Consider the following 25,058-nt stretch of genomic DNA (forward strand, 5'->3'; position numbering starts at 1 on the left):
AAGACCACCTTCTTCTCGAAAGTGAGGCAAATAAGTGATGCCAATATCAGTATAGTGAACATGATACAGTTGAAGGACAAATTGAAGGAAGGAAAATCTCCCATGGCAAAGAAGATCTACAAGAGCGAAATTGTACATGCGGCGGCTTTCCCTCCTACCTTTCCTTGTTTGGAATTGGTAATGGAATGTGCATCCCAATTTGATATTGTTACTAAGTCCATTTTTGATGAAGAGAAGAGAGTGTTAGCCAACATCGGCAGACAAGTGGTCAAAAAAGTATTTAATATTCCCCTGTATAAAGGTATGACAGTGGTAATGATGGATTAGGCGGCCAAGTTATTTCAGGATAATCAGGAGGCTTACTTCATTCATCTATAGAAGAATTGGTTGAATGAAGGCAGGTAGGGAGTTACCAAGTTGTCAAAGCTTACCAGGTCAAATTTCAAATCAGAGTATGGCGACCTTATTGTGCTTCTCAGTTGAATCATGGGTGTGGCTCAAGGTAAGCAATTCAAAAACTGGACGTATTATTTTATTGATGAAATTGAAAATGGAAAGAGAAAATTTGATTGGGTTAGAATTATAAGTGAAAATTTAGAGTTGCAACTTAGGGCAGTGCAAAATCAAAAGCAATTCTACATGGGGTCCTATCTTTTCTATCTGATTGCAAGACTATATGAAAATCTTGGACTTAAGGCCTTAGGAGTGACTGGCAATGGGTCAGGGCAATGTTTCTTGCATGAGTGCCATCCACAATTCATTTGCACAACACCAAAGATTATAAGATGTTTTATGACGCCTTTGCCATGAAGACAGTAAGGATATTACAAGCAACACCTGCTAGGAGGCTCTCAATGGAAGTGGAAGCAAAAGTTAAGAAGTGTGGGAGTCGGTTCATTCAATTTCTGCAATTCACATATATTAGAGTAGCAGGAAGTAGAATTTGTCCTAAGAGACTTCCAAGGTACCCACCCGACAAGATAGTTTTGATGGAGTTGGCTAGGCAACTTGAGCATTATGACAAAATGAAACTTAAAGGTAAGATAGGGATTACCTTCTCATTTGGAATAGACAATGATACTTGCCCCAATCCTGTCGCCTTTGCCACTGCGAAGAAAGAATTAGAACAATATCATCTAGGATGGTATAGAGCAAGACAAGGATTCAGTCCTAATGGTCTTATCAAGGAGTACAACTTGTCCCAAGATACTTCCAAGGTACCCACCCAACAAGAGTTTTGATGGAGTTGGCTAGGAAACTTAAACATTATGACAAAATGATGAAACTTAAAGGTGAGACAGGAATTACCTTCTCGTTTGGAATAAGCAATGATACTTGCCCTAATCCTGTCACCTTTGCAGCTGCAGAGAAAGAATTAGAATGATATCATCTAGGATGGTATAGAGCAAGACAAGGATTCGGTCCTAATGGTCTTATCAAGGCATCTCATGAAAACACATTTAAACATATTCCTACTATAGAAGATTTCTGGGCCAATGCACAAGATGACTTTCACGTGAGAAAGCTAGCTTTCTCAAGATTGTCAGTGGGCATGATGAGGGCAATCAAATGGAGAGCCCTGGATATTCCCAATCAACTGGAAGATGATGAAAATGTGCTAAGGGAAGATTATGCTACAGTGGATGGAATAGAGTTGGGTCCAGTGGATTGGGATGATCATCAGGATCCTTCCTTAGAGGCAATTACAAGGACAATTGATTTACACACTGAGTCATGGTACAATTAGAGTTAAGGCAATTACAAAGTCAAAAGGTACGCCTTACTTATGAGAAGATGAAACTGGAGGAAGGTCCCGCGAAGTCAATTGGACAAAAAGGTGAAGGCAATAGCCAGCAACCAAGAGTAGTTAAGAGCAAGAAGAGAAACTGGAGGTTGAGAAAAGCAGAGAACATCAAAAACCTCCAGCAAAGAAACAGAATGCAACACCATCAAGGGAAAGCATAATTGAGGCTAGGAGCTAAGGGGATAGTACAAGCGGACAAGGGGTCGCGATAGAAGTGAGTTCTGATTCGGAATCAAGCGGTTATAGTAACAGTACCGAATGCTCTCCTCTCTTAGAGAACCAACATGGAGATGATGTGATAGTCACTAGTGAAGAAGAGAATAGGCCAATTGATATTGAGGAAATAAGCCAGGCACCCAAGGCCGTTGGTGATGCTTTGCTAGTCGAACCAAATCCAGATTTGGGGAGATGCATCACACCGCTATGGTTAAGGCAAATGCTTATGCCAAGAGGCAAGGTGGTGATTGTCCGAATAGTTAAAGATATTCAAGGGTTAGTGAAAAACAGAAACAAATTGCAAAAATGATGGCAAAGGTAATCAGGAGTGATGATGAGGGTCACCGAAAAGTTCAAATTGATATACCAAAGGTCAGCAAGGCATTGGATGAGATTGTAGCTCAAGAGTATGAAATAATAGAGCATACCTTCGGAAAAATCACAGATGACATGGAATGTGAGGAGATCCAAGAAGGCATAGTTTCAATTAGAGAAAGGTTGAGGAAGGAAAATGAGAGGATTGTAAATTTGGAGGCTGAAAACAAGTATTGGAGAGATTGTCAATCTATCCAACAGTTGCATCAGGCAACTCTTCTTCAAGACAGCGAGAGCAACATAGAAGAGATATTGGCTAAGCTATGCGAAACCAAAGATTGGATCAGTGATATAATTCAAGATGGGCGAAATTTCTTGCCTTCCTTTATCTCGACATTCAAGTCATTGGTGGCTATTAGAGACAAATTTTGAACATTTGAAGGGGAGTGGAAGGATTTCCTTCAAGTCTAGGACTTAGCCATTCCCAGGCTACGGGCATTTATTGAGCTACCGAAGAGATATTTGGAGAGAACCAAGTTGGTAGATGGAGGAATGAGTACAGTGGAATCTTGATTCATTGCCTTGACCATCAGATTGAGGATTCTTGAAGAGATACAGAACGAGATTGCACAACACAACCCAGGCGTTGACACTTCCATTTCAACCATGATGAGCGATGTTGGGGTTGCACTTGATTTTGAAGTTATCAAAGAGGAGAACATCAATGAGATAGAATTTGGATCGAGATTGGATGAGTTGGGAAAGATTGCCATCAAGAAGAAACATTTGGGTACCCTTGCCTCCCTCAATGCCTTTATCGGATATGCAAAAGAATATGAGAAGAATCATGAGAAGGCACTACAATTAGCGAGCAACATGATGAATTCGGTTAAGCTCAAGATGAAGCACACGCTTTGCCCTCCCATGAAGGAAGTCAATGACAAGCTAGCCAAGTTCATTGCCTTGGCCAGAAAGATGAAAGAAAAGGGTAGAATTATATTAGAGGATCATTTGATGTAAGCCCGAGTGGCAAATTCTCCTTCTTCTTGGGTAGGATAGGTGTCTCATTCTAATTGGCTACCATTTTGGTGCCTTCTCATTGGTTGCCACTTTTCCTTTTTTATTGGTCCACTGATGAGGTGGCATCTTCTCATTGGCCAATAGGGTGGCAATCCTAATTAGGGTTTCTAGGATTCAATCTGGATCGTTGATTTTGCCTCTTAATCTCTACCGTTAGTTGTAATTTTGGCCTATATATAAGGCCATTTGATCTCAATTGTAAAGGGTTGAAGAAAATTGTTGCTTAAGATAATACCAAAATTGTCTCTCTTTATCATTGTTGTGACTTGCATGGTGATTAAGAACACTTGGTATTATTGTATGGTTTCTAATTCCAATAGTTAAGGTTAAATTTCATTGAAGTTGTTAAAGTAGATTTACTTCAAGAAAGTTGTTAAGAGTAAGAGTAGATGGATAGTTGTATGGTGATATTAATGGATGTTTGATAGGGATCTATAAACTAGGCCATTAGCATCCTAGTGGCTTATTAGGAAGCCTTGCGTGGTAAACTAGTCTTTTTCCCTTGAATCATTGCATCTATGGAGGTAGAGATGCTAGTAACCTTTCATCAGATTCGATCCCGTCTATTTGCTAATCTTTCCATTCATAGGAGTAGAGGTAAAGTAGCAAGTAGTATAGTAGTTGGAGTTTAATTGGGAAGCTGGGAGAAGCATCATTGGCAAAAACCCCCCTCCATCATCATCACCATCAACATCATTTGGCGCTCATGTACTTTACCAAGCTAGACATCATCACCATCACAACAAGAGTCCAACAATCCTTGAATGAACAACATAAGGCCGCCTACATGATTAACCAGCAAATCACATTAATATAACTGAGTTAGTATCCACAGGTGTAAGGAACATTGGAGTTTTTCTCATGTCTTCATGAGTATTTACTTTTCAAGAGAGGGATTGAGTGTTTGATATTCCATGTCGAGTATTCAACCGCTATTTGTTATGTAGTGGTACAAAACTGACATCAACACATTGCTGGTATACATACCCTCTATTTTTGTCACACCAATAGAAATTATCAACAAGGGCGTGAAAAAACTTCATTTGTGGAACTGTCAGCAAATGAGCTTTCAAGTTGTATTTGAAATAAGAGATACCTTCAAAAGTGAAAAAATTAAAAAATAAAAAGTGAAACATTTTTAAAAATACAAAAAAAATTGAAAAATCAAGAAATCAAAAAAGAAAGGTTTGTCAATGGAAAGGCAAGTGGATGTTCTTCCAATTTGGTTCAATTTGAACAAATGATTGCCTCCATGTTGACTGTCTCAACTTGCAGCATGAGGGAAGCGTAGAATACATGGTACCGCTGAGCATGAGGAAACACATTGTTTGATATTTCTCTTTAGGGTGGACTTGGCATTACGAGGGAGAATTTCCTCTTTACAAGTATATAGCCTGTGGTACTGATCAATTCAGAAGCAGAATTTCTTGAGTTCAAAGAAGATATCAATAGGAAACGAAGAAGTCAATATGGGGGTAATTCATGGTGTAGTGTGCATAACCTTTCACATTTGGAATCTACTTGCTCATCTTGTCAAGACACTATGGACTTAATCAAGTTTCAAATGGGATGGTATGAGGAAGTATCAATGGGAGGTGGTATAATTTGGAATCTACTTGCTCTGTTATAATTTTGTGTATATAAATTAGAAATTTTCATGACTGCTTGATAGAAAATTTAGTTGAATGAATGCATGCATACCCTGTGAAGAGTCAAGAATATCCGGTTACTTCCTTCTGTTCAAATCAAGTGAACAGCTAGATATAAGCACCTGATATCTAACAGTGACTCACATGAAGTAAAACAAGTGTTTGATAATATTAAACTAGAAGTGACAAAATCTGCATCAGACACTCACACAACTGTTTGGCAAAATACCTAAGCCATTAATTAAAGATTTGTGATGAGAATTTTGGAACAGAACTAGTAAGGGATACTACAGCTGCTCACTTTGAGATGGTTCTTGTATGAGAAGTGTTTTGGCTTTTCTTTCATGCTTTCCTTTTGTCTTCTTTGCTGCTGTTGAGATATTTTAAGAATACATGTATTTTGAACATTATGATTTGAAGACAGGTTTGGATTTGGTGAATAGCTCAAATGTGGATGGTTGTCCACATAGTTCACAAGACTGTGATCAAGAACTATCACCCTTGTTAGGATACAATTTGGAGGATTTTTGTCCAGAACAATTCAAAATCTGAATAATTCAGAGTTTTTGACTCAAGAGTTTGAGATTCATTTATGTGCTCTGCAATTTTTGTTGTGTGAGCCTTACGGAACAAGTCCCTTGGCAAGGTTTTGTCATTTGAGGTTTTCAAAGACAATGTAACATGGGGAGAGAATGTTGGTGTACCTATTTTATACCTAGTTATCGGATTCGTGCCCAGGAGGTCAAATTAGAGTCCGGGTCCGATCCGGATCCAGATTTGTGCCTGGTCCTTGTTTTGGACTGTGGATCTGTCCAGGTCCCTGGACCACAAATCCGGACGAATCCACAGGGTCAAATCCCTACACGAACCTGTCACGAATCCTCACAAATCATAATGGGAAAATTTTAAAAACCGCAAATCCATGAATCCAGTTCACGTGCTGGAATCTGATCCATATCCCAAATCGGCAACTAAGATTTTATATAATACCTTGTCCATCAGTTTATATAAATGGTTGTTCAGTTACTTGTCTTTATGACTTTTCCTTGTTTATTTGAACGAGATCTAGTGAGAAAGGGACATAATTCTCTTTTGGCTTCTAATCTGCTCTCACACCATTATGTCAATTGATTCAGTCAACAACATGCATATTTTTCGTAACATTTATCTGAAAACCAGATGAGATATAAGAACTAAATTAAGGAACAAAGGAAGTGTCAAGAAGAAGAGCCAAAAATATTACTCATGAAAACAAGATCTGTAGGACTTCATTGAATGTGTCTGTAACATCCCCCTCAATTCCGTAAGGACTGACTGAACCTGCGCATGCCTTTGCCAAGGACAAAGCAACTAAGATGAAAGCATTCAATAGGACTAATTGCAACAAATCAAAGAAGAACCAAGAGCTAAAGAATTAAAACTTTTATATAGAAACATCCTCTTCCAAGTCTCTGCACTTGATAAATATGGTATAAACTTCATTTTGATAATAAAGAATCATTGCAATCCAAAATCTAAGTACCTCCGGCCCTGTAGTGAAGATAAGGGAGATAAAAGTTCATGTGCTAAATATAACATGAATATTTTCAATTTTGAAATACTAAGTTTGTCTTGTTCATACCGAAGTTTGACTAGCATATTCTGAAGCAGATAACGTTTTAACAGATGACTTCTCCAGCAAGTACAGCTGAAAGATTCAATTGTGATCAGAAATCAAGATACAAATTGGCAAAGAATACATACTAAGAACAAGAAAATGACTCAATCAATATAAGACCATGGCATCAACACCATATACATTTCTCCTTCAATATCTATGCACTAAATTGTTCTTGGCTAAAAAAGTAGCTATTCCTCAGCAATTTTAAAATATCGTAAACAAGAATTGAATTAAAAAAACTTATGTGGCATAAAGGATGGACAAATACATGTGATAATAAGCAGACGAATGTGTGAAAGCTGATAAACTATAACAATAATGACCACTCAATGAATCGGATCTTCTAGAATTCATTATATTTATAATAAATATCCTCTCTACCCACACAGATCACCTATAATAAATAGCATTAATCATAGTTTTGATATATATGTCTTTACCTGACCAAAAGGCACATAAGTAGGGAAATTGGGAAGTCTGTGCCAGTTTAAAGTTTCTCTGTCTTTCATTTCATTTGCTCCAGCAACTTCATTCTTCCTGAAGGAGTTTTCATCCACATTAGGAAGTTGTCTAACAGATACGCCATCTGCCCCTTCTTGAATTTCTAGTGATTGCACTACTGGTGAAGAAGATTCTTTCAAATTTGAACCCAAGTTTCCATGTTCTGAAGTCTTGGTCTCTTTTTCACTTCTTCGGAGCCAATCTAATTGTTTCTGAACTCTAAGAGGGACCAATCTGAAAAGTCTCTGTAAAGAGTTTTGAACAGGACCTAGACCCAATACCAAGCTTTCATCCTCAGTTTGCTTAGATTTTTGCAGCCTTTCTCTCTCAACATTTGACCGATTACCAACAATTTCTGAAGAAGAATTAAAGCTACCATACTGAGAATTATTTTCTGATAGTTGTCTAGAATAATGTTGAAAATAAGCTGGTGACAAAATCCGAGGTACTATATCTTCGGGAATGCAATATGTCCGAAAATGACATTGCCAACAATTCTCGTGAACATAACTGAAACATGGCAGAAAAATTCAGTGCTGATGATTCCCTTTTATGTTTTAATTTGCAATATAATAAAAGAATGTGACGTCAACCAGAAAGAACATAAAACTCCACAATAGATGTCAACCACAACAGCAGAATACTTACTCTTGAAGTTTAGCATTTCCAACAGGGGGTTGTGAAAATGTAATGCACTTGACCGGGATGTCATACCCATTTCTCACTGATGAAGCTGATGGAAAAGCCCTTAAAATAGCAAGCGTTGCCAGCACTGCAACCTGCAAAGATGGAACAAGCTGACAAACAAATCATAGCCTGGAAGGAAACAGCCTTCCTTGTCAAAGAGTTAGGACTAAGGTATTTGTGCTTACTGCTCCACCCATGGAATGCCCACAAAGGACAAGCTTTAGATCCCTCTTTTGTGCAAGTCTGTATAGCTCTACAGCCGGAATACCTTTGGCACGGCCCAGAAAACCCTGCCACATGATGCTGGCTAAATATGGATCTAAAGATGAAACAATTTACTCTGAGAAGGAAATTAATTTAATTCCTGGTCATTAAATCTTGCTATAGCAAAAATGATACAATGCAATCAAACATGGATCAAGTGAGGATCAAAAATGGAACATATATCAATGTTTTAATTGCTATGGATCATTTGGAAGTAACATACCCTATGGGCAGCAGGTTTGAAACCACCTTCCTGTTCCTTTGTTTGCAATATGGATCTCTCAGGATTTGATCCTATCTGACCACCCTGATACAATGTCCCTTTTTGGCTATCAGCTATCGTGACTTTATTTTCTTTATTTGATGAATCGCCTTCAGTTTTTCTGTCATCTTCTAGACTATCATCTTGAAAAACAGCTCCTTGGAATATGTTTGCATCTGTTATGAAATCCCTACACAGACACAATAACAACCAACACAATGAATGTGAAAAGCCATGCAGCAATTATCATCCTACTGAAGTATTGCAGTGAATGGCATAGAATACAATTAAGTTTATAAGATTTATCATGAATATATATGTAGTGGTAACTTGTTCACCTGCACTGTTTTGTTCCAATGAATGAAGCAAAAAGGGTGTCACCTGTTTCTGCCAATAAATACCTGGGAGTGACAGAGAAGCAAAACAACTTAACGTGCAGTATTTGAAAAATGTCTGAAAGCATGCTGCAGTGACCAATCCACAAGATGTTCCATAAATATTTAAACCTGTTCTCCCCCAAGTTTTCAAGATGGAGACAGCATGGGACAGCAGGGCATGTATCAGGTACAGGGATACTTTTTGGCTACTTTTTGGGGGACCAAGGCAGAGCCATTAAATTATATTAAAAATTTATAAAAATAAAAGATAGTCAAATATTCCAATCAGAATATTGATAAAGAATTCAGCATAGGCAGTACCGAAGCTTACATTAGATTAGAATTGACATTCAAATGAAAATGAGAAATAAATTAACAAAATGTTAATGTTTTGACTGTCAATGTGCATATATGTTATCTGAGAACTACAACAAAAAGCTCAAAGGTTGCAAGTCTCAACTATAAAATGACAAAAACATAGAAAATATATAGCCTTCCCTAAACTGTAGATGCATTGGGCGGATTTGATCAAAATGAAAGCTAAGAGTTTGAGTCATTGCCAGTAGAAGGGACTATGTCAGGCACCACCCCAACCAATCTCTCCCATGTCTCCTCTATGGCATCTTCAGGATCAAGCTCAACATCCCATCATAAAGCTAAAGTCTATCAAAACTGTGGTTTATCAATCCTACAGCCACAAGGCACTATGTAGTATGTACAACTAAAAACTATATGATCGTCTAGAGGTAAGGTTGTTGCTCTTGATTTATTGGATGAATCTATTTGTGGACCAATTCCTCCGTGTAGTTGAGGAATTGAGTACTTCTGAAAGAAGACGAATAACAAGTACCCTCAACTCTAGTGCATCCCTGCCATGCCACATCCACCATCCAATAAGGTTGTTTTAAGCTACTCTAGGTCTATCCAACCTTGCCTTTGGTTTGCTAAATGTTGGACCATGTTCACTCCCTCTGAGTAAATATATTTTATATTAAGAGCAAATAGGAACAGATTATGGAGAACATAATAATCTAGACAAAATACATCAACACAGTCAAAATGGTAGAAATATATGTCATTGAATTCCCAAAGTAAGTCTATATCAACAACACATATGACTTATTCCAAGCTAGATACAAATAGTGGTCAACAGTTGGTTAAGCCTACCGTCAGCGACTAACAACCCTTTGGAATAAATGTTTTATTACATCACCGAGAAATAATTAGCCAACTAAGTATTATTTAATTACTCACTGCACATTTGTCGTCTACATTAGGCCCCCCACCACAAATTGTCATCTTCTAGACAACAAAAAACCAAAATGGGGCAAATTATACATAAAGAAAACTACAAAGAGGGACAAGGAGACGTCCCTGGAACTAGAGAAGCTGAGGGGGCAGACTGTTGTTACAAGCGACGAAAGCTTTGGTTGGCTGCCTTGTCTAGTTGTCTTGTTACATGAGCCATGTTGGTTGCCTCCATCAATTGCTTCTTCACTTTTTCAAGTTCGGTCTTTTCCCTTCATCCCCTCCTAAAGAGTCACTAGTTCTATTGCTTTCCCCACTAACTATGAGTCCATTTGTGCTAGCTGTTTGCAAAGTCGGGCTACCGTGCTCTATAGAGTAGCTAGTTGTTTTGAGTTCTCGGCAATCTCAAAATATATTTACCTTCTAGTTTAACTTTTTGGGTGACCTTGTCCTTGGCCATGTCCACCTCATCCAATGCTACAATGATACAGTTGTGTTATAGCAGTAGCTCTCTGAAGTGAGTCTCCATGCCGTGAAGTGCAGGAAAGAGTCTATTATGATGACCACCAATCTAGGGGCACCAATCGTCAATACAATTGAACTCCAATTCCTTTTTATGGCCCTTGTGCCTTATATGGGGTTTTTATTTTTAGTTTTTCTTATTTTTCCTATTTTTCATGTCGATTTCTTTTTGTCCTTATTCTCCAACTCCCATTCTTTCAAAAAATGCTTTTGCCATTTATTTTTCCTAAAAAAAATTATTTGAATTTCTTGATTTTCATTTCTTTCATATAAAACTTTACTTTTGATTCTTTACTTCTCTTACTTACCTTTTGAGCATTTTTGTGCTTTTTACTTTTGTCACCACCTTTGTCTTCCTTCTTCCTTTTGATCCCCCTCTATTCTTCGTAGTCGCTCTCATACCAATGGTCATGTGTATCATCCACTCCCACCCCACCTTTGTACTCTCCATACCCAAGAGGGAAATTATCACTCTCCATGTCAATTTTTCCAATTCCCAACTTATTACATATTGGGTGGAAGAGTTCATAGTCCTCCATTCATGGTCAAACAACCAATTGAGGGAGCTTGTTTCATCTACTGAGAAAATTCCAACTTCTACTATTCCTTCTTTGTCGAGTTCAATCCCCCCTCCTTTCATGTCAAATTCTCCACCCACGGACTCTAATTCTGATGTCAGCTTGTAACATCCGGATTTCCCGGATCTAAAATAACATCTAACATACTCAAAGAAGTACAGTTAATACTTCATTTCATAGGAAGGCTGTTATATCATTCATGTTCATGTGAATAAGATTTACCGTTAAAATCAGTTAGACAAAATTTTATAACTAAAAACTTGAAATACCATCAAATGAAATTATTACAGAAATCGAAACTAGATACCTCGGAAAACTGAGATTGAAATCAACTAGGGATGCTTCTACAACCACCCGAGTTAGTCCACAAATACCTCTATAACAATACCACAAAAACGACTTCTATCCAATTGTCGTTGGTAGAAATTGTGCATCGGCCGACGGGTCCCTTCGGTAGAAGTCTTGTTATGTAGCCGACGGGTAAAACAGTTTGTAGCGGGTTTAATGTACCTGGCCGACCGATACCTTCGGGAAGGTTCGTCGGAAAGTATTTATAACCCCTTCGAGAAGCATTGTAATCATCATTATCTGGATATCATTATCATATGAGAAAAGCATGATGTACTGTTGGTATATGCGAATAATAATAAGAGTTCTTCTATTTGCTGTTCGTGTTCGTGTCTATTTCCTGTGTGCGTTGCTTAATTAATCCATGCGGTAAACATTTGGCGCCGTTGCCCGATGGATCTGGCACGCAGGCAGGCAGAGATGAATTAAATGCCGAATCAGTGGAACAAAGACAAGAGTAAGCTAAAGGAAAAAGATGACATACGCGTTGCGCAGGAAAATTTAATTTTGGCTCAGCAGATAGAGCGTCAAAGGAGGTTTCAGAAGATTTCCGACGGAAACAAGAGCGCGGAAGGATTGTTGAAGGAGACTCGACAACGGCTTGATTTGGTGGAAGAAGCGAGGGAGGAGTTTCTGAACTTGCATACGCCACGGGAAGAGAATCCTGACGGAAGGAGATCGACTCGCACGGCTAAGAGTGCCGAAGGAGCACGAGTGTGGAGTGACCTCTTCGTCCGAGATATACTTCTGGAACAAACAGCTTCGGTTGACGAACCCTCTTCTTCACCAAACAGCGCGGAAGCAGAAAACAGCGCGGGTATTGAAAACAACGCGGAAGCAGAAAACAGCGCGGGTGCAGAAAACAGCATGGGTGTGCAGAACAGCGCGGGTGTTGAAAACAGCGCGGGAGCTCAAAATAGCGCGGGTGTTCAAAACAGCGCGGGAGTGCAAATCAGCGCAAGTACACAACAAAACCCTCGACATACAGTGATAATGGCAGGTCTGAAGGAAAAATTGCCTAAATTTGATGGTGATGAAGCCGCTGATCCCATTCGACATTGTAAAACATGTGAAACGATCTGGAGGGCAAATGGCATAACAGATACAAATGAATGGATCAGACAATTTCCCGCAACCCTACGAGGTGTTTCCATTGATTGGTTTACTGATGCTGATCCACAGAAATTAAATAGTTGGGATAATATTAAGGAGGAGTTCATCGCGGAATTTCAACTTTTGCGTGATGATAATGAAATTGTAGCCGAGATATTCAATACCAAGCAAAAGAAGAATGAAACAGTACGGGTCTTCGCCAGGAGATTAAAGGACTTAATCAGTAAAATGGAGAATAAGCCGGCAGATGGGCTCCAAAAAAGATGGTTCATTGAAGGCCTTAACCCGAAGCTGCGGAAAAAGATGAAGATCGTGCCACCATCCACATACAATGAAGTGTACAATCGGGCAATGAACCTCGAAAGTGACTAGAAGACAAAGAAGAAGAAGACCACCTCGTCCGATTCAGATGACAATGCATCCTCAGGAGATGATAGCAGCGATGACGAAGGAAGCAACAAGAAGGTTCGTGCCCTCCAGAAGGACATGATACGGATGATGAAGGAATTCAAAAACATGAACAAGGAAACTAAGGGCAATGACCTATGGTGCACGGAATGTAAGAAAGAAGGCCATACGAAGGGATCCTGCCCGAAAGAGCAATTTTGTGAAATCTATCAGATCCTCGGACACTCAGTAAAAGAATGCCCTTTCAATTTAAAAACAAGGACACCACAGCAACTGTTCCTATCAAAGGAGGCATCCTCGTCAGGAGGGAACGGGAACACCAGTACGGAAGGTGCCACATCAGGTGGATACAGAAACAACCGGCGCGGTCCAAACAACAACAGCAATAACAACAATGGTGGCAATAACAACAATGGAGGAAGGAGTCGAATTCAGTACGATGCGAATGGTCGGCCAATTGTTCAATGCCGCGCATGCAATCTGTGGGGTCACTTCGCTCGAGAGTGCACAACGACGAACACACCGAAGTTGCTATGCCGATGGTGTGGACCTAGAGATCATGATGATACTAAGTGTCCGAAGTCCAGAGTAAACTTGATTACCGTAGGGACAGACGAAGAAGTTCTGGCAATCACTCGGAAACAGGCGAAGCTATACCCTGACCCAGCGGAAGAAAAGAAGAGACTGGAGGAAGCAAGCGCAGAGATCCAGAAAGTAACACAGGCAGAAACAGCACATCTAAAGGACATGCCGAGTACTTCCGTCCGGAACTGTGCAGCACAGAACATTGTACGGCAAATATTGCAAGCTGAGATACCCGTCAGGATAAATGATCTGTTGCTCACGATGCCTCAACTCCGTACGGCCCTCACAAATATAGTCCCAAGTGCTAAGCAACCTGTAGAGCAAGACAACGACAAACAGGGGGGTACAAGTGTCGAAGATCCGATGTTGTTAGCTCTTTCCTCTGGACGCTATCCGACGGTTGTTGAAATGGGCATTCTCGGGACTGTGCTAATAGACACGATCGTTGACGGAGGATCCGGTGTCAATGTGCTACCAGAGGATACTTGGAAAAAGTTGGGACGGCCGACATTATGGCCACCTACCTTCCAGTTGCTAACGGTCAATCAACATGGAATCAAGCCATTGGGAATACTCACAGCACAACCAGTGACAATCGGAACCCAACCATTCCTGTTGGACTTCGTTGTGATTCCTCTCAAGCGGAAGGGGTACGATGCTATTTTGGGTCGGGGGTGGCTGATACAAGCAAAAGCAAAGCACGATTGGAAGAAAAATACCTTATCACTCGAAAGCAAAGGCCGAAAGTATGTCATTGATCTGCACACTCAGATGGTCGGGGACGAAGCCCTCTCGTCAAATTCTGAGGGAGAAGAGGATGAAAAGGGGCAAATTATGGAACCGGATCAAGAGGGAGTTTTACGACTGGAAGGAGACGACGATTTGGATTCAGTAAATGTTCTGTACCATTGGCAGATAGAGGATTATGAATTGTTTCCAACCTGCAACGTACTGACAATAGAAGAAAACAATACCGATGCATTCCCAAAGGAATTCACTGAAATAAAGGAAGGGGATGCGTCACTCGATGTGACCCCGGCACATCAGTTCACTAAAGGAGAACCCATCAAATATAATGAAGTCGCGTTGCAGACCATGAATTTGGGAGATGAAGCAGAACCACAGAACATACTGGTAGGGGACAATTGGGACCCAGTACTAAAGACAGCAGCCTTCAAGATATTTTTAGAATATAAGGATGTCTTTGCATGGACGTACAAGGACCTGAAGGTCGTGCCACCTGAATTATGTGTGCACCGCATTTCATTGATCGAAGGAGCAATACCCGTACGGAGAAGGCCCTACAGAATAAACAAAAATTATGCGGCCCGAGTTACGAAAGAAATCAATCAGATGCTAGAAGCCAGAATTATTTTCAAGGTACAGACCAGTGAATGGGTATCCCCGATCGTGATCTCCCTGAAGAAGGACTCCATTCAAATCCGAATATGTGTTGATTTCCGATGCTTGAATGCAGTCACCATCAAGGATCCGTTCCCAATCCCATTCACGGATAGCATCCTCGAGGAGGTGGCAGGACATGAGATCTACTCATTTATGGATGGTTTTTCCGGCTACAATCAGATCTCAATCACAGAAGAGGATAAACTGAAGATGACATTTGTCGTAGAAGATGGGGTCTATGCCTATAATCGGATGCCGTTTGGCCTGTGCAATGCGCCTACAACATTTCAGCGGATCATACTACACATCTTTGACAAGATGTCCGTCGGCAACTTCAAGGCATTTTTGGATGATTGGTCAGTATTCAGTACGGAGGACAAACATCTGGCAGCCTTAGGTGAGTGTATGGAAAGGTGTCGCTGTGCGCATTTGGCCCTCAACCCGAAGAAGTGCAGGTTTATGGTTCCACACGGAAGGTTGCTCGGACACATAGTCTGTAAGGAAGGACTGAAGACATATCCGGACAAAGTGCGAGTCATATTGGAGATGCAGCCGTCCACCAATGTGACAGAGGTAAAATCTTTCCTTGGGCATATAGGATATTACAGGCGTTTTATCAAGAATTTTGCAAAGATAGCCTATCCGTTGGATAGGTTAACTTCCAAGACAGAATCGTTCCAATGGGACAAGGAACAGGATGAAGCATTCGAAGAACTCAAGGTACGTCTGGCTACAGCACCTATTTTAGCATACCCTGATTGGCAAGAGTTTCACGTCCATGTGGATGCATCAAACTATGCGATCGGAGCGACTCTCGCACAGACGGAAAGCCACGGGTTGGATCATCCGATCTACTTCGCCAGTCATTTGTTATCAAAAGCTAAACAAAATTATAGTACAACAGAACGGGAAGCATTGGGGATGGTCTATGCTGTACAGAAATTTCAACATTACTTGTTGGCCACTCCATTTGTGTTCTATGTTGATCATCAGGCCCTGTTGTATATGATCAACAAACCAATCATTCAAGGAAGAATCAGCCGATGGTTACTCCTGTTGCAGGAGTTTACTTTCAAGATTATCGTACGGCCAGGAAAGAAACATGTAAGCGCGGATCATTTATCACGTATCAGAACAGTAGAACCGGCAGACGGTGTAAATGATGACTTTCCTGATGCACAGCTATTTCAGATTGCTGCACTACCAGAATGGTATACAAGCATTGGCGAATACTTGTCAACAGGACAGTTTCCAAATACCATGCCACCGAATGAAAAACGGAAGTTGGTGATACGGAGTGGAACATTCCAGCTGATTAATGGATTGTTGTATAAAATGGGACCCGATCAGATCCTGCGGCATTGTATCCTGAAGGAAGAAATTCCACGGTTACTAAAGGAAGCGCACGAAGGGCCGGCAGGAGGACACATGGGCCTGGACACAACTGCACAAAAAATACTTCTAGCAGGATTATGGTGGCCAACAGTATACAATGACGCCAGGGAATGGGTTGTTGCATGCGATACATTTCAGCGAGCTGGAAAACCCTTGAAAAGAGATTTCATGCCTCTAAATCCTTCTCAGGCTCAGGAGCTTTTTGAACGATGGGGGTTGGATTTCATAGGAACCCTGAAGACGAGCCGAACCAGAAGATGTCGATACATTGTGGTTTCCACAGAGTACTTGACTAAATGGGTGGAGGCACGTGCACTACCGAACAACTCAGCGGTAAGTACAGCACAGTTTATTTATGAGCAAATTATTACTAGGTACGACATTCCATTACAATTAACAAGCGATAGAGGAGGCCATTTTGTAAACCATGTGATCCGACTACTCACCACGAAATTCAAAATTTACCATTCGCTGTCAAGTCCGTACTACCCAAGGGCAAACGGACAGGCCGAAGCTACCAACAAAATCCTTGTATCAATTATATACAAATCCTGCACCGTCGAAGGGGAGGATTGGGAAGAGAAATTACCTTCTGCTCTGTGGGCTTACCGTACGGCATACAAAGTCACAACAGGACACACGCCATTTCAACTGATGTTTGGACAGGAGGTCGTAGTACCAGCGGAATTTATGATACCAAGCCTGCGGATAGCACTGGAAAACAAGTTGGGTGACATGGAAAGCTTAAGGGAGCGGCTGTATGAACTGAACAAGTTAGAAGAGAAGCGATTATTAGCACAGTGGGCGACTGAAGTAACACAGAATAGGCGGAAGGCATGGCACGATAAGCACCTGAAGATAAATAGGTTTCAACCCGGACAGTGGGTATTAAAGTACGACAGCCGGAATGAGATCAAACCGGACAAGTTCAAGGTTAAGTGGGTCGGGCCGTATCAAATTCGGGAAGTAGAGGATAATGGAGCAATCAAATTATGGACTTTGGATGGACACGAAGTACCTCAGACGGTGAATGGGTCGAAGTTGAAGATATATCATCAACGGAAGACTTCTGCGACAGAAAAAAGGTAACTGACTTGAAATAATAGGAAAATAAAAATAATAATAAAAAATTTTTAAAAAGAGAGAAAAAAGAGCACCGTACGGTTTCTGGAGGCACCGTACGGTTTTTGGAAGCACCGTACGGTTTTTAAGAAGCACCGTACGGTTTCATATTAATCACCGTACGGGTTTTATATTTGAAGTGGCATTGTAGTACGGTTTGTTTAAAAACTGTAAGGATTTTAGGTTGAAGTACGGATTCCATGGCTGTGGTACAGTTTTTAAAGAAGGTACGGATTCCATAGTTGCTGCATGATTTGCTTTTGGTACGGATTCTCCTTGCACTGTACGGTTTCTAATAGTTGCATTCTCTAACACTGACCACTGTACGGTTTTCAAAAGAAGAAGCCTCAAAAGATTAACAAACGGAACTTGGAGCCAAAAAAGTTGTAATTTCCATTGTACGGATTTTCAAAGACCAGGTGGGAGAAGGGCCAAGTTATAATATGCAACTTGCAGGGCACTGTACGGCTTGTTAAAAACATTAACCTTACTAAAGGCTTCTAGCATTTCAAGTGTATGGCTTTCCTTGATACTTTTGTGTGTACGGAAATCTCCATTAATTGTACAAGTTTTCAAGCAGTACGGACTCCATCAGAAATGCATCCCTATGGTGTACGGATTTCAAAAAGAATGGAACTGAAGGCAATGTGCGGATTTTCCTGGAGCCTTGAGCAATACAGATTTTAATAGGCGATGTACGGATTTTGAAACAATAATGCAACATACTGTACGGATTCTGCATTTTTCTAAAGCGTGCAACGAATGCAACCACCGTACGGATTTGAGGGAAATTATGATACGGATTTGTGGTCTTTTTGAGGTACGGCTTTGTTATTTGATTCTTCTTCTAACTTCTGCATTGGACAGATTTTCAATCTCCTTCTGTGTGTACGGATTGTGAAAAGCATGTCAAGGGTGGCAATTTACCATACATATTTTTGAAAGAACTCTTCACCATATGGACTTGGAAGAATTCTTCACTGTATGGATTTGGGAGACCGTTAGAAAAAGATAAATATAATTAATGGAGTTTGCAGGTAAACGGCAATGGAAAAAACAATTAGCACAATCCAAACTTGTGGAAGGCAGGAGCATGGCAGGTACAGGTAATTTGAATGAAGGCTCGAGCAGTGGCAAGGAGAAGCGCAAGACCATAGCACTTGCAACAGCTGAAGTCACACCACAGAGTATACAATTTGAGGGATTAAATGGAATGGATTGCCGGAAATGGTGGCATGAAACCCCTGATGACCATCCAGTCAAAGCAAGCATCAAAAGAGCACAGGTTGAATGGGCCATTCAGATGCCGATTTTTTGCATTAGAGAGTATGAAGGGTATCTGCGTACCATGATTGAAACATATGGCAGAGCCTCTCGCAGAAGCACATTTCAGTATCTGGGACGGAACTTAGTGGTATCATTCAAAGCAGCAGATTTCACACGGGTTTTTGGCATTCCAGGGCAGCAGGGCAGAAAGATTCAGCCGAAGAAAATTCCAAAGGATGGAAAACTATTTTTAATCAAATTAGTGTGTGGAGATTTGACTGAAGCATAACAGACGGCATTAGCCGAGACATCAAAGGGGAGGGGTTTAAAGAAAACCGACATTCCGGAAGGGCCATGGCGATATCTGATGGACTTAGTCAAAAGGGGGCTCACGGGATCCTCTAGGGCATCGGATATCACATTTCCGCAGGTGTCCATGATGAACGGCATAATGACTGGGAAAGTGTATGATTGGGCGTCTGTGCTGGCTGAACAGATGCATGAATTCATGACTCTCCAGCACAAGACTTTCTATATGCCTCATTACGCCATTGGTCTATTCTTGGATGCTGTAGCACGGATGATTCCAACGGAGGAGATTTGAGGCACAACCTGGACCACTGGCTCCAGGAGAACCTCCTATCATGCAATGGAAGCACTTGGACACAATCTCTGGGCAGAAGGGTTCAGCAGGTCAAAAGAGGCCCCGGATGGACATGGCAAATGATACTGACAGCGGCCGACAGGAGACATCTTCTGAGCAGGATAGTGTGGAGGAAGAAGAAGGCGAGGGCGAGGATAATGAAGCGGTTCAGATTGTCACGGTTACCCCCTTGCTATTTCCGCGTACTACAGTTCCTATGACTTCTGAGTTGTTACCCCGAGGCCTACACATGGCTCACATTCCAGGATTTGGGCAGACTCGGTGACCGATATTGATGACTGGAGGATCCCACCAGGCAGTCACACTAGCCGCACCATGGCAACATGGGGTACGACCTTCTCCTATCCGGCCGGGGGTAGGATTTACGGTCGGCTTTGCCCACCTGGCCGCACCCGTCGACCGAGAGACTTCTGCAACTCCTGAAGCACTTCCGGTAGCAACACCTGTGGCGTCTACCATAAGTCAGCCAACAGCAGTTGTTACAATAGCACAGTCAACAGAAGCTCAGGCACTTCCAGTAGAGAACGTACCAGAGGGAGGAGTACAAGAGTGTACGGACCCAGCGCAACCAGAGGTCATGGATAGACCCAATGTTTTTCTGAGGCAGCAGTTCCGACTCGTCCCTAACAAGCGTGGCCCGCCCATTCAATCCCCTAGCTATTCCGGAGTAGCACCTGTACCAAAGCCTCAGTCTGAGGAGGAGGGAATGCCACATGCCGTGATTGCGCCGACAACAGAGGAGGCGGCACCGAATGTGGGCATGGCTCCCGCTGATGAGGACAATAGTGATCCCGAATGGTCATTCGAGGACTTCGCCAAGGAGGATTACAGGTCGGATGAGGACAGGTGTAGGGACTACCTCAGTACTATGAAGTTTGCATTAAAGAAGGGGCATGATGTGGCGATTCAGGCTCTCACTCGGCGAAGGGAGTGACATTTGATTCGTGCGTATATTCGTGGGATTTGTCCTAAGAAATTTCAAACTTGCTTTGTTGATAGAGGTTGGCCGGCAGTTGAGACACCAATAATGTTGGCAAATTGGGCCACTGAGCCAGAGTTGGGACCGAGTGACACTCCGATGATGAAGTTGGCACATGAGATCGTGGGACTGTACAAAGAGGTTTACTATGCGCGGCAGCGCATAGAGGCGGATAGGGTAGCAGACAGTATTGCAGCTCAAAGGTGTAATGACCCTTACTATAAAGGCCATTGAAACCCTCAAACTGGACTTAGGAATTTTGTCAAACAGTTGGCATGTAACCGAATAAGGCTGCAATATTACTAATTGTTGTACAACAAAACCTCAATATATGATGCCAATAATGTATGAACAACAATTCCAGATTATAACACTACCAAACTAAGAGATAGATGACAATATGAAACTCAAATATGAAGTTCAATGCAATTCTGATTTTATGACAGCAAATAGAACTGATTACAATGAGAGACTGTCACAACTATGCACTTCTAACACATCAAGCTCTTGACAATGCAATGTTATAACATGAACAATAACCCAGTTCAGATTTGGAATGCAAATGACGAAACTTTTACAACAGTTATTAATGACTGGAAATAACTATTTATGCAATGACAGTGCTGACTGTTCTAATGCAATATTTTGGCAATCAAAACTTCAGTTTGTGCACCTGGAATAGCTCCAATTTTGCCGGATATGAATGCTGAATTAATGCCACACGAAGACCTCACAATCTGCCCCAAACCAACTCACAAAATTGCTGCTGCTGCCTAACTGACAGGGTCGTACAGGTACGGCCTGGTACGGCTGCTAGATAAAAGTATTGCAGCGTTTTTTGTCACTCCAAAAGCAATAAATCTGGGCGCCTAGTGTTGCTGAATAACCCCCTAAAATATGAAATTCATCCGTCAAGCCAATTAAGAGTTATGAGCAAAAACATGGGTCCAAACCCTGGACTGGCAGTCTGAAAATAATGCACAACTGTGTCTACAAACCCTGTTAATCAATCCACAAATGCTAGGGCACATCTGAAACCCTTATTCCAACCAAAGTAAACCCTTATAACTGAATCTCAATGAAGTCCAAATGAGATGGCTGAATTACCAACTCCTCAAATGCAACAATTCAGGTGATATTTCACACCCTCAAAGTCGCCAATCCAAGGGAGTGATTCATTCCCAAAGATCAAATAATTTGCAGACCCAAGAGACTACAAATTTGCTCCACAATGGAAGAAGTAGAAGAAATCTCAAATCCAAGCATGTCCAAAATGAGAGGCCCAGCCCTCTATTTATTCACTTTTCTAAGAAGTTGCTAGAACTTCTAGAAACATCCTTTATAAAATCTCATTATAATGCACTTTTTATAATAAAGTAATTTTATAAAATAAAAAGTGCAACTCAACTTAAAATTATAACATGTAGGCCCCAATAACACATAATAATAAAATATAACCTCTTAACACTTCTTCAAGAGCAAGATATGACCATCTAATCCGCAGAATTGACTCTCTCTCCACACCATTTGCCTACGAGAGTCTGGAATAGGCAAAATCCATGATCAATGTCATGTCGAACTAAAGAGGGGACATTACAAAAGGTCTCTAGCGGTTGAAAAAGAGGCAAGAGAAAAGTTAGCCACTGATTTGGCCGACAAGCAGGCAGCATGGGCAGCAGAGCGGGCAAAACTATTGAAGGATATGGCAGCAGTGGTACAGGAAGGACGCAGCTATCCGGGATAAAGATGCAGCAGAGCATGAGTTACAGTTGGCCAAGAAACAGGCTATGGATGCTGCACTTCTACTGAAGGAGGCCGTAGAAGTTAATCACAGATTCAAACAGATCTGCGCATCCGGACTGACCAGGTGTATGAGTTGCGTCATCAACAGCACTCTTCTGGGAACCCTCCTCTCTATTTTTTTTTTTTTTTTTTTTTTTCTTGATTGTGGGTTGTCTCCTAATTTTGCTAGTCGTCAGGAGATGACTTTTCTTTTTGGGGGGGATGATGTCGTCGGTAGAAATTGTGCATCGACCGACGGGTCCCTTCAGTAGAAGTCTTGTTATGTAGCCGACGGGTAAAACAGTTTGTAGCGGGTATAATGTACCTGGCCGACCGATACCTTCGGGAAGGTTCGTCGGAAAGTATTTATAACCCCTTCGGGAAGCATTGTAATCATCATTATCTGGATATCATTATCATATGAGAAAAGCATGATGTACTATTGGTATATGCGAATAATAATAAGAGTTCTTCTGTTTGCTGTTCGTGTTCGTGTCTATTTCCTGTGTGCGTTGCTTAATTAATCCATACGGTAAACACCAATATTGTTAAACCAAAATCAAATGATGATTATCATTAAATACCATTATATAAAATTTGGGCATCACATACCATTGTATCAATTAGGGCATTATTTTCCTTCGGTTTATTTAGGGCTTCTAATATCGCTAATTCACTTAGGGCTTGCGCAACCACGGATTCAATTGGGGCTTACGATACCACTAATTCAAATAGGTCTTCCAATACCACAAATTCAAATTAGGGTTTTCGCTACCACGGATTCAATTAGGGCTTTTGATACCGTTGTATCATGTAGGGTTCTAGCTGTCACTCAATCAATTAGGGCTTGGGATTCCTTTCCTTCTGATTACTTAACTATGACAGTAACTCAAGATTAGAAAATATACTTATATTCGTTATTCATATAAATGAAAGTAAAATGACGGTAACAATGAAATAACTCAATTTAATCTTACCTTCTCATAAATAAAAGTGATAATACCTGTTTTCGATAAACAATTGAATGCATGGCTTATCTCTGTCTGGCACATGTCCGATAACTTGAGAGAGGTAAAACATTGTCAGGGGCTTAACCACCTAACCTCGGACCAAATTTTATCCCCACTCGATCTCTAATGAGAAAGGCCCTCCCTAACCGGATTAGACAGGGAACATCTTGCCACCCATTGGGCATCCTGGTAATTTAACTCACCATACGACTTGGCAGCAGGAGATCACAATGACAGGAAGATGCATGAGCTATTAATTATTTCATATTAAAAACATTGAAATGTCATAACTGATACTGATTCATATTATTACAGATTCCTTTCTTTCACCTCTTCACCCATTTTCTTGGCTACTCAGCCGAGTGAGTCTCAGGTGTTAGGAATTCTCTAAACAATTGGTTCTGCCAATTATACAAGGAGATTACATGCATCTGGCATTTCACAATCTATGATTATGTAAACATGTTCTTTAAAGATTCCAAAATTTTGATTATTTAAGTCTAATATCCAAATGATGTAACGGTTATGGATCCGTACAATGTTTTTCTTGGCTTCAATTCTAAGATTCATAATACTTGTTTTTCATAAGAATACAAATACATTTTATATTCACAGCTATAGTGTCTCTGACCTGGGTCTATGGCTTAGCAAAGGATAAAATCGCTTTCTAAATTATTTACTGGTTCTTCTTGAGAGCACTATCCCTTATCTCATAGGCATATGGAAATACTTTGTATAGGCTTGCTCTGGTATGACTTCCTTTTAACAAAGATCTGATATAAATTCTATATTCTATTATGGAATCAATATTCTGATTTATAACTGGCTATTCAAAACTTAAGCTTATGTGCAGCCATAATAAGGAACAAAAGATACCTCTACAGAATGCATGGAGTGAGACAAGTAATATAATACCATAAACTTATCTCAGTCTATATGAATAACCGGCTAAGGATGGATACTCAAATCACATTTAGAAAGGAGTTATGCCCTTAATAACATATTTGTTTCAATCTCAGCCGACTGCCAACAGACATTATATTCAATGAAAAACGAACTAGAAATTCAATGAATCTATATTGCACTCAATATTGGAGGAGTAAACTGACTACAGTCTGGTTTGTACTTAGCAGACACAAAGAATAGAATGAGTCATGTGACCTGTGATTTCGTATGGCTTTCTTGCCCTCAGCTGGAAACATCTGTTCACCCGCTGATTGATAGTACAGTCGCTGGTAGAACATAAAAGTTGGGAAGTTGAGGTGGGAGAGATACTGAAGATATCAGACTGTGAACGTCCAAGCCCCGGCCTAGAATGATTCATCACAGTCAGAGAAGAGGAGGGAAAAAATAGCCGAATGGAAAGAGGAATAATGATCCTCTAAATCGATTCATGGCTCCATTAAAGGTTAGCCGAGACACCTCAACTTCCATCAGTTATAAGAAAACCATGTGAATTCCCAAGATGACCATTTGGATTCCAATTATTGAATTCACTATGAAGAAAGAAAAGAATAAAAGAAAAATAAGAAGTTGGAAAGTTTTAAGACTATTTGAATGCCAAATATTAAATCGATTAATTATGCCAAGTGTTATCATTTAAAAGCAAAGAATATTAAATCGAAAAGAATATAGTGGGAAAGTTATAATTCAAAAATTATAATAATTGAAATGTTATTATAAGTCGAACGTTATTAAAATCTTATATGTACAAGCAACATTACTTTATTAATTAGTAAATTATAATGGTGCCAAATGATTTATACAAATATAAAAGTTTATAAATATTAATTAAAATAATATGATGAAAGATATATTA

General features: G+C 40.5%; 1 protein-coding gene across 1 annotated transcript in view; it reads right to left on the reverse strand.

Moving 5' to 3' along the window:
• LOC149570588 (uncharacterized) overlaps nucleotides 1–25,058 on the reverse strand; it is a 136,756-nt gene that overhangs the window by 75,273 nt on the left and 36,425 nt on the right. Inside the window, exons 3-9 of the mRNA XM_089823173.1 lie at nucleotides 8,777–8,839; nucleotides 8,400–8,628; nucleotides 8,098–8,202; nucleotides 7,874–8,004; nucleotides 7,165–7,735; nucleotides 6,686–6,751; nucleotides 6,308–6,384 (exon numbers count right to left, since the gene is read on the reverse strand). Coding sequence (XP_089679299.1) covers nucleotides 6,308–6,384; nucleotides 6,686–6,751; nucleotides 7,165–7,735; nucleotides 7,874–8,004; nucleotides 8,098–8,202; nucleotides 8,400–8,628; nucleotides 8,777–8,839 — 1,242 coding nt within the window. The remainder of the gene's footprint in view (nucleotides 1–6,307; nucleotides 6,385–6,685; nucleotides 6,752–7,164; nucleotides 7,736–7,873; nucleotides 8,005–8,097; nucleotides 8,203–8,399; nucleotides 8,629–8,776; nucleotides 8,840–25,058) is intronic.

This window comes from Cupressus sempervirens, chromosome 3 (assembly GCF_028749045.1).
Source record: "Cupressus sempervirens isolate cs-2001-9-10 chromosome 3, ASM2874904v1, whole genome shotgun sequence".
Taxonomy (NCBI): Eukaryota; Viridiplantae; Streptophyta; class Pinopsida; order Cupressales; family Cupressaceae; genus Cupressus; species Cupressus sempervirens.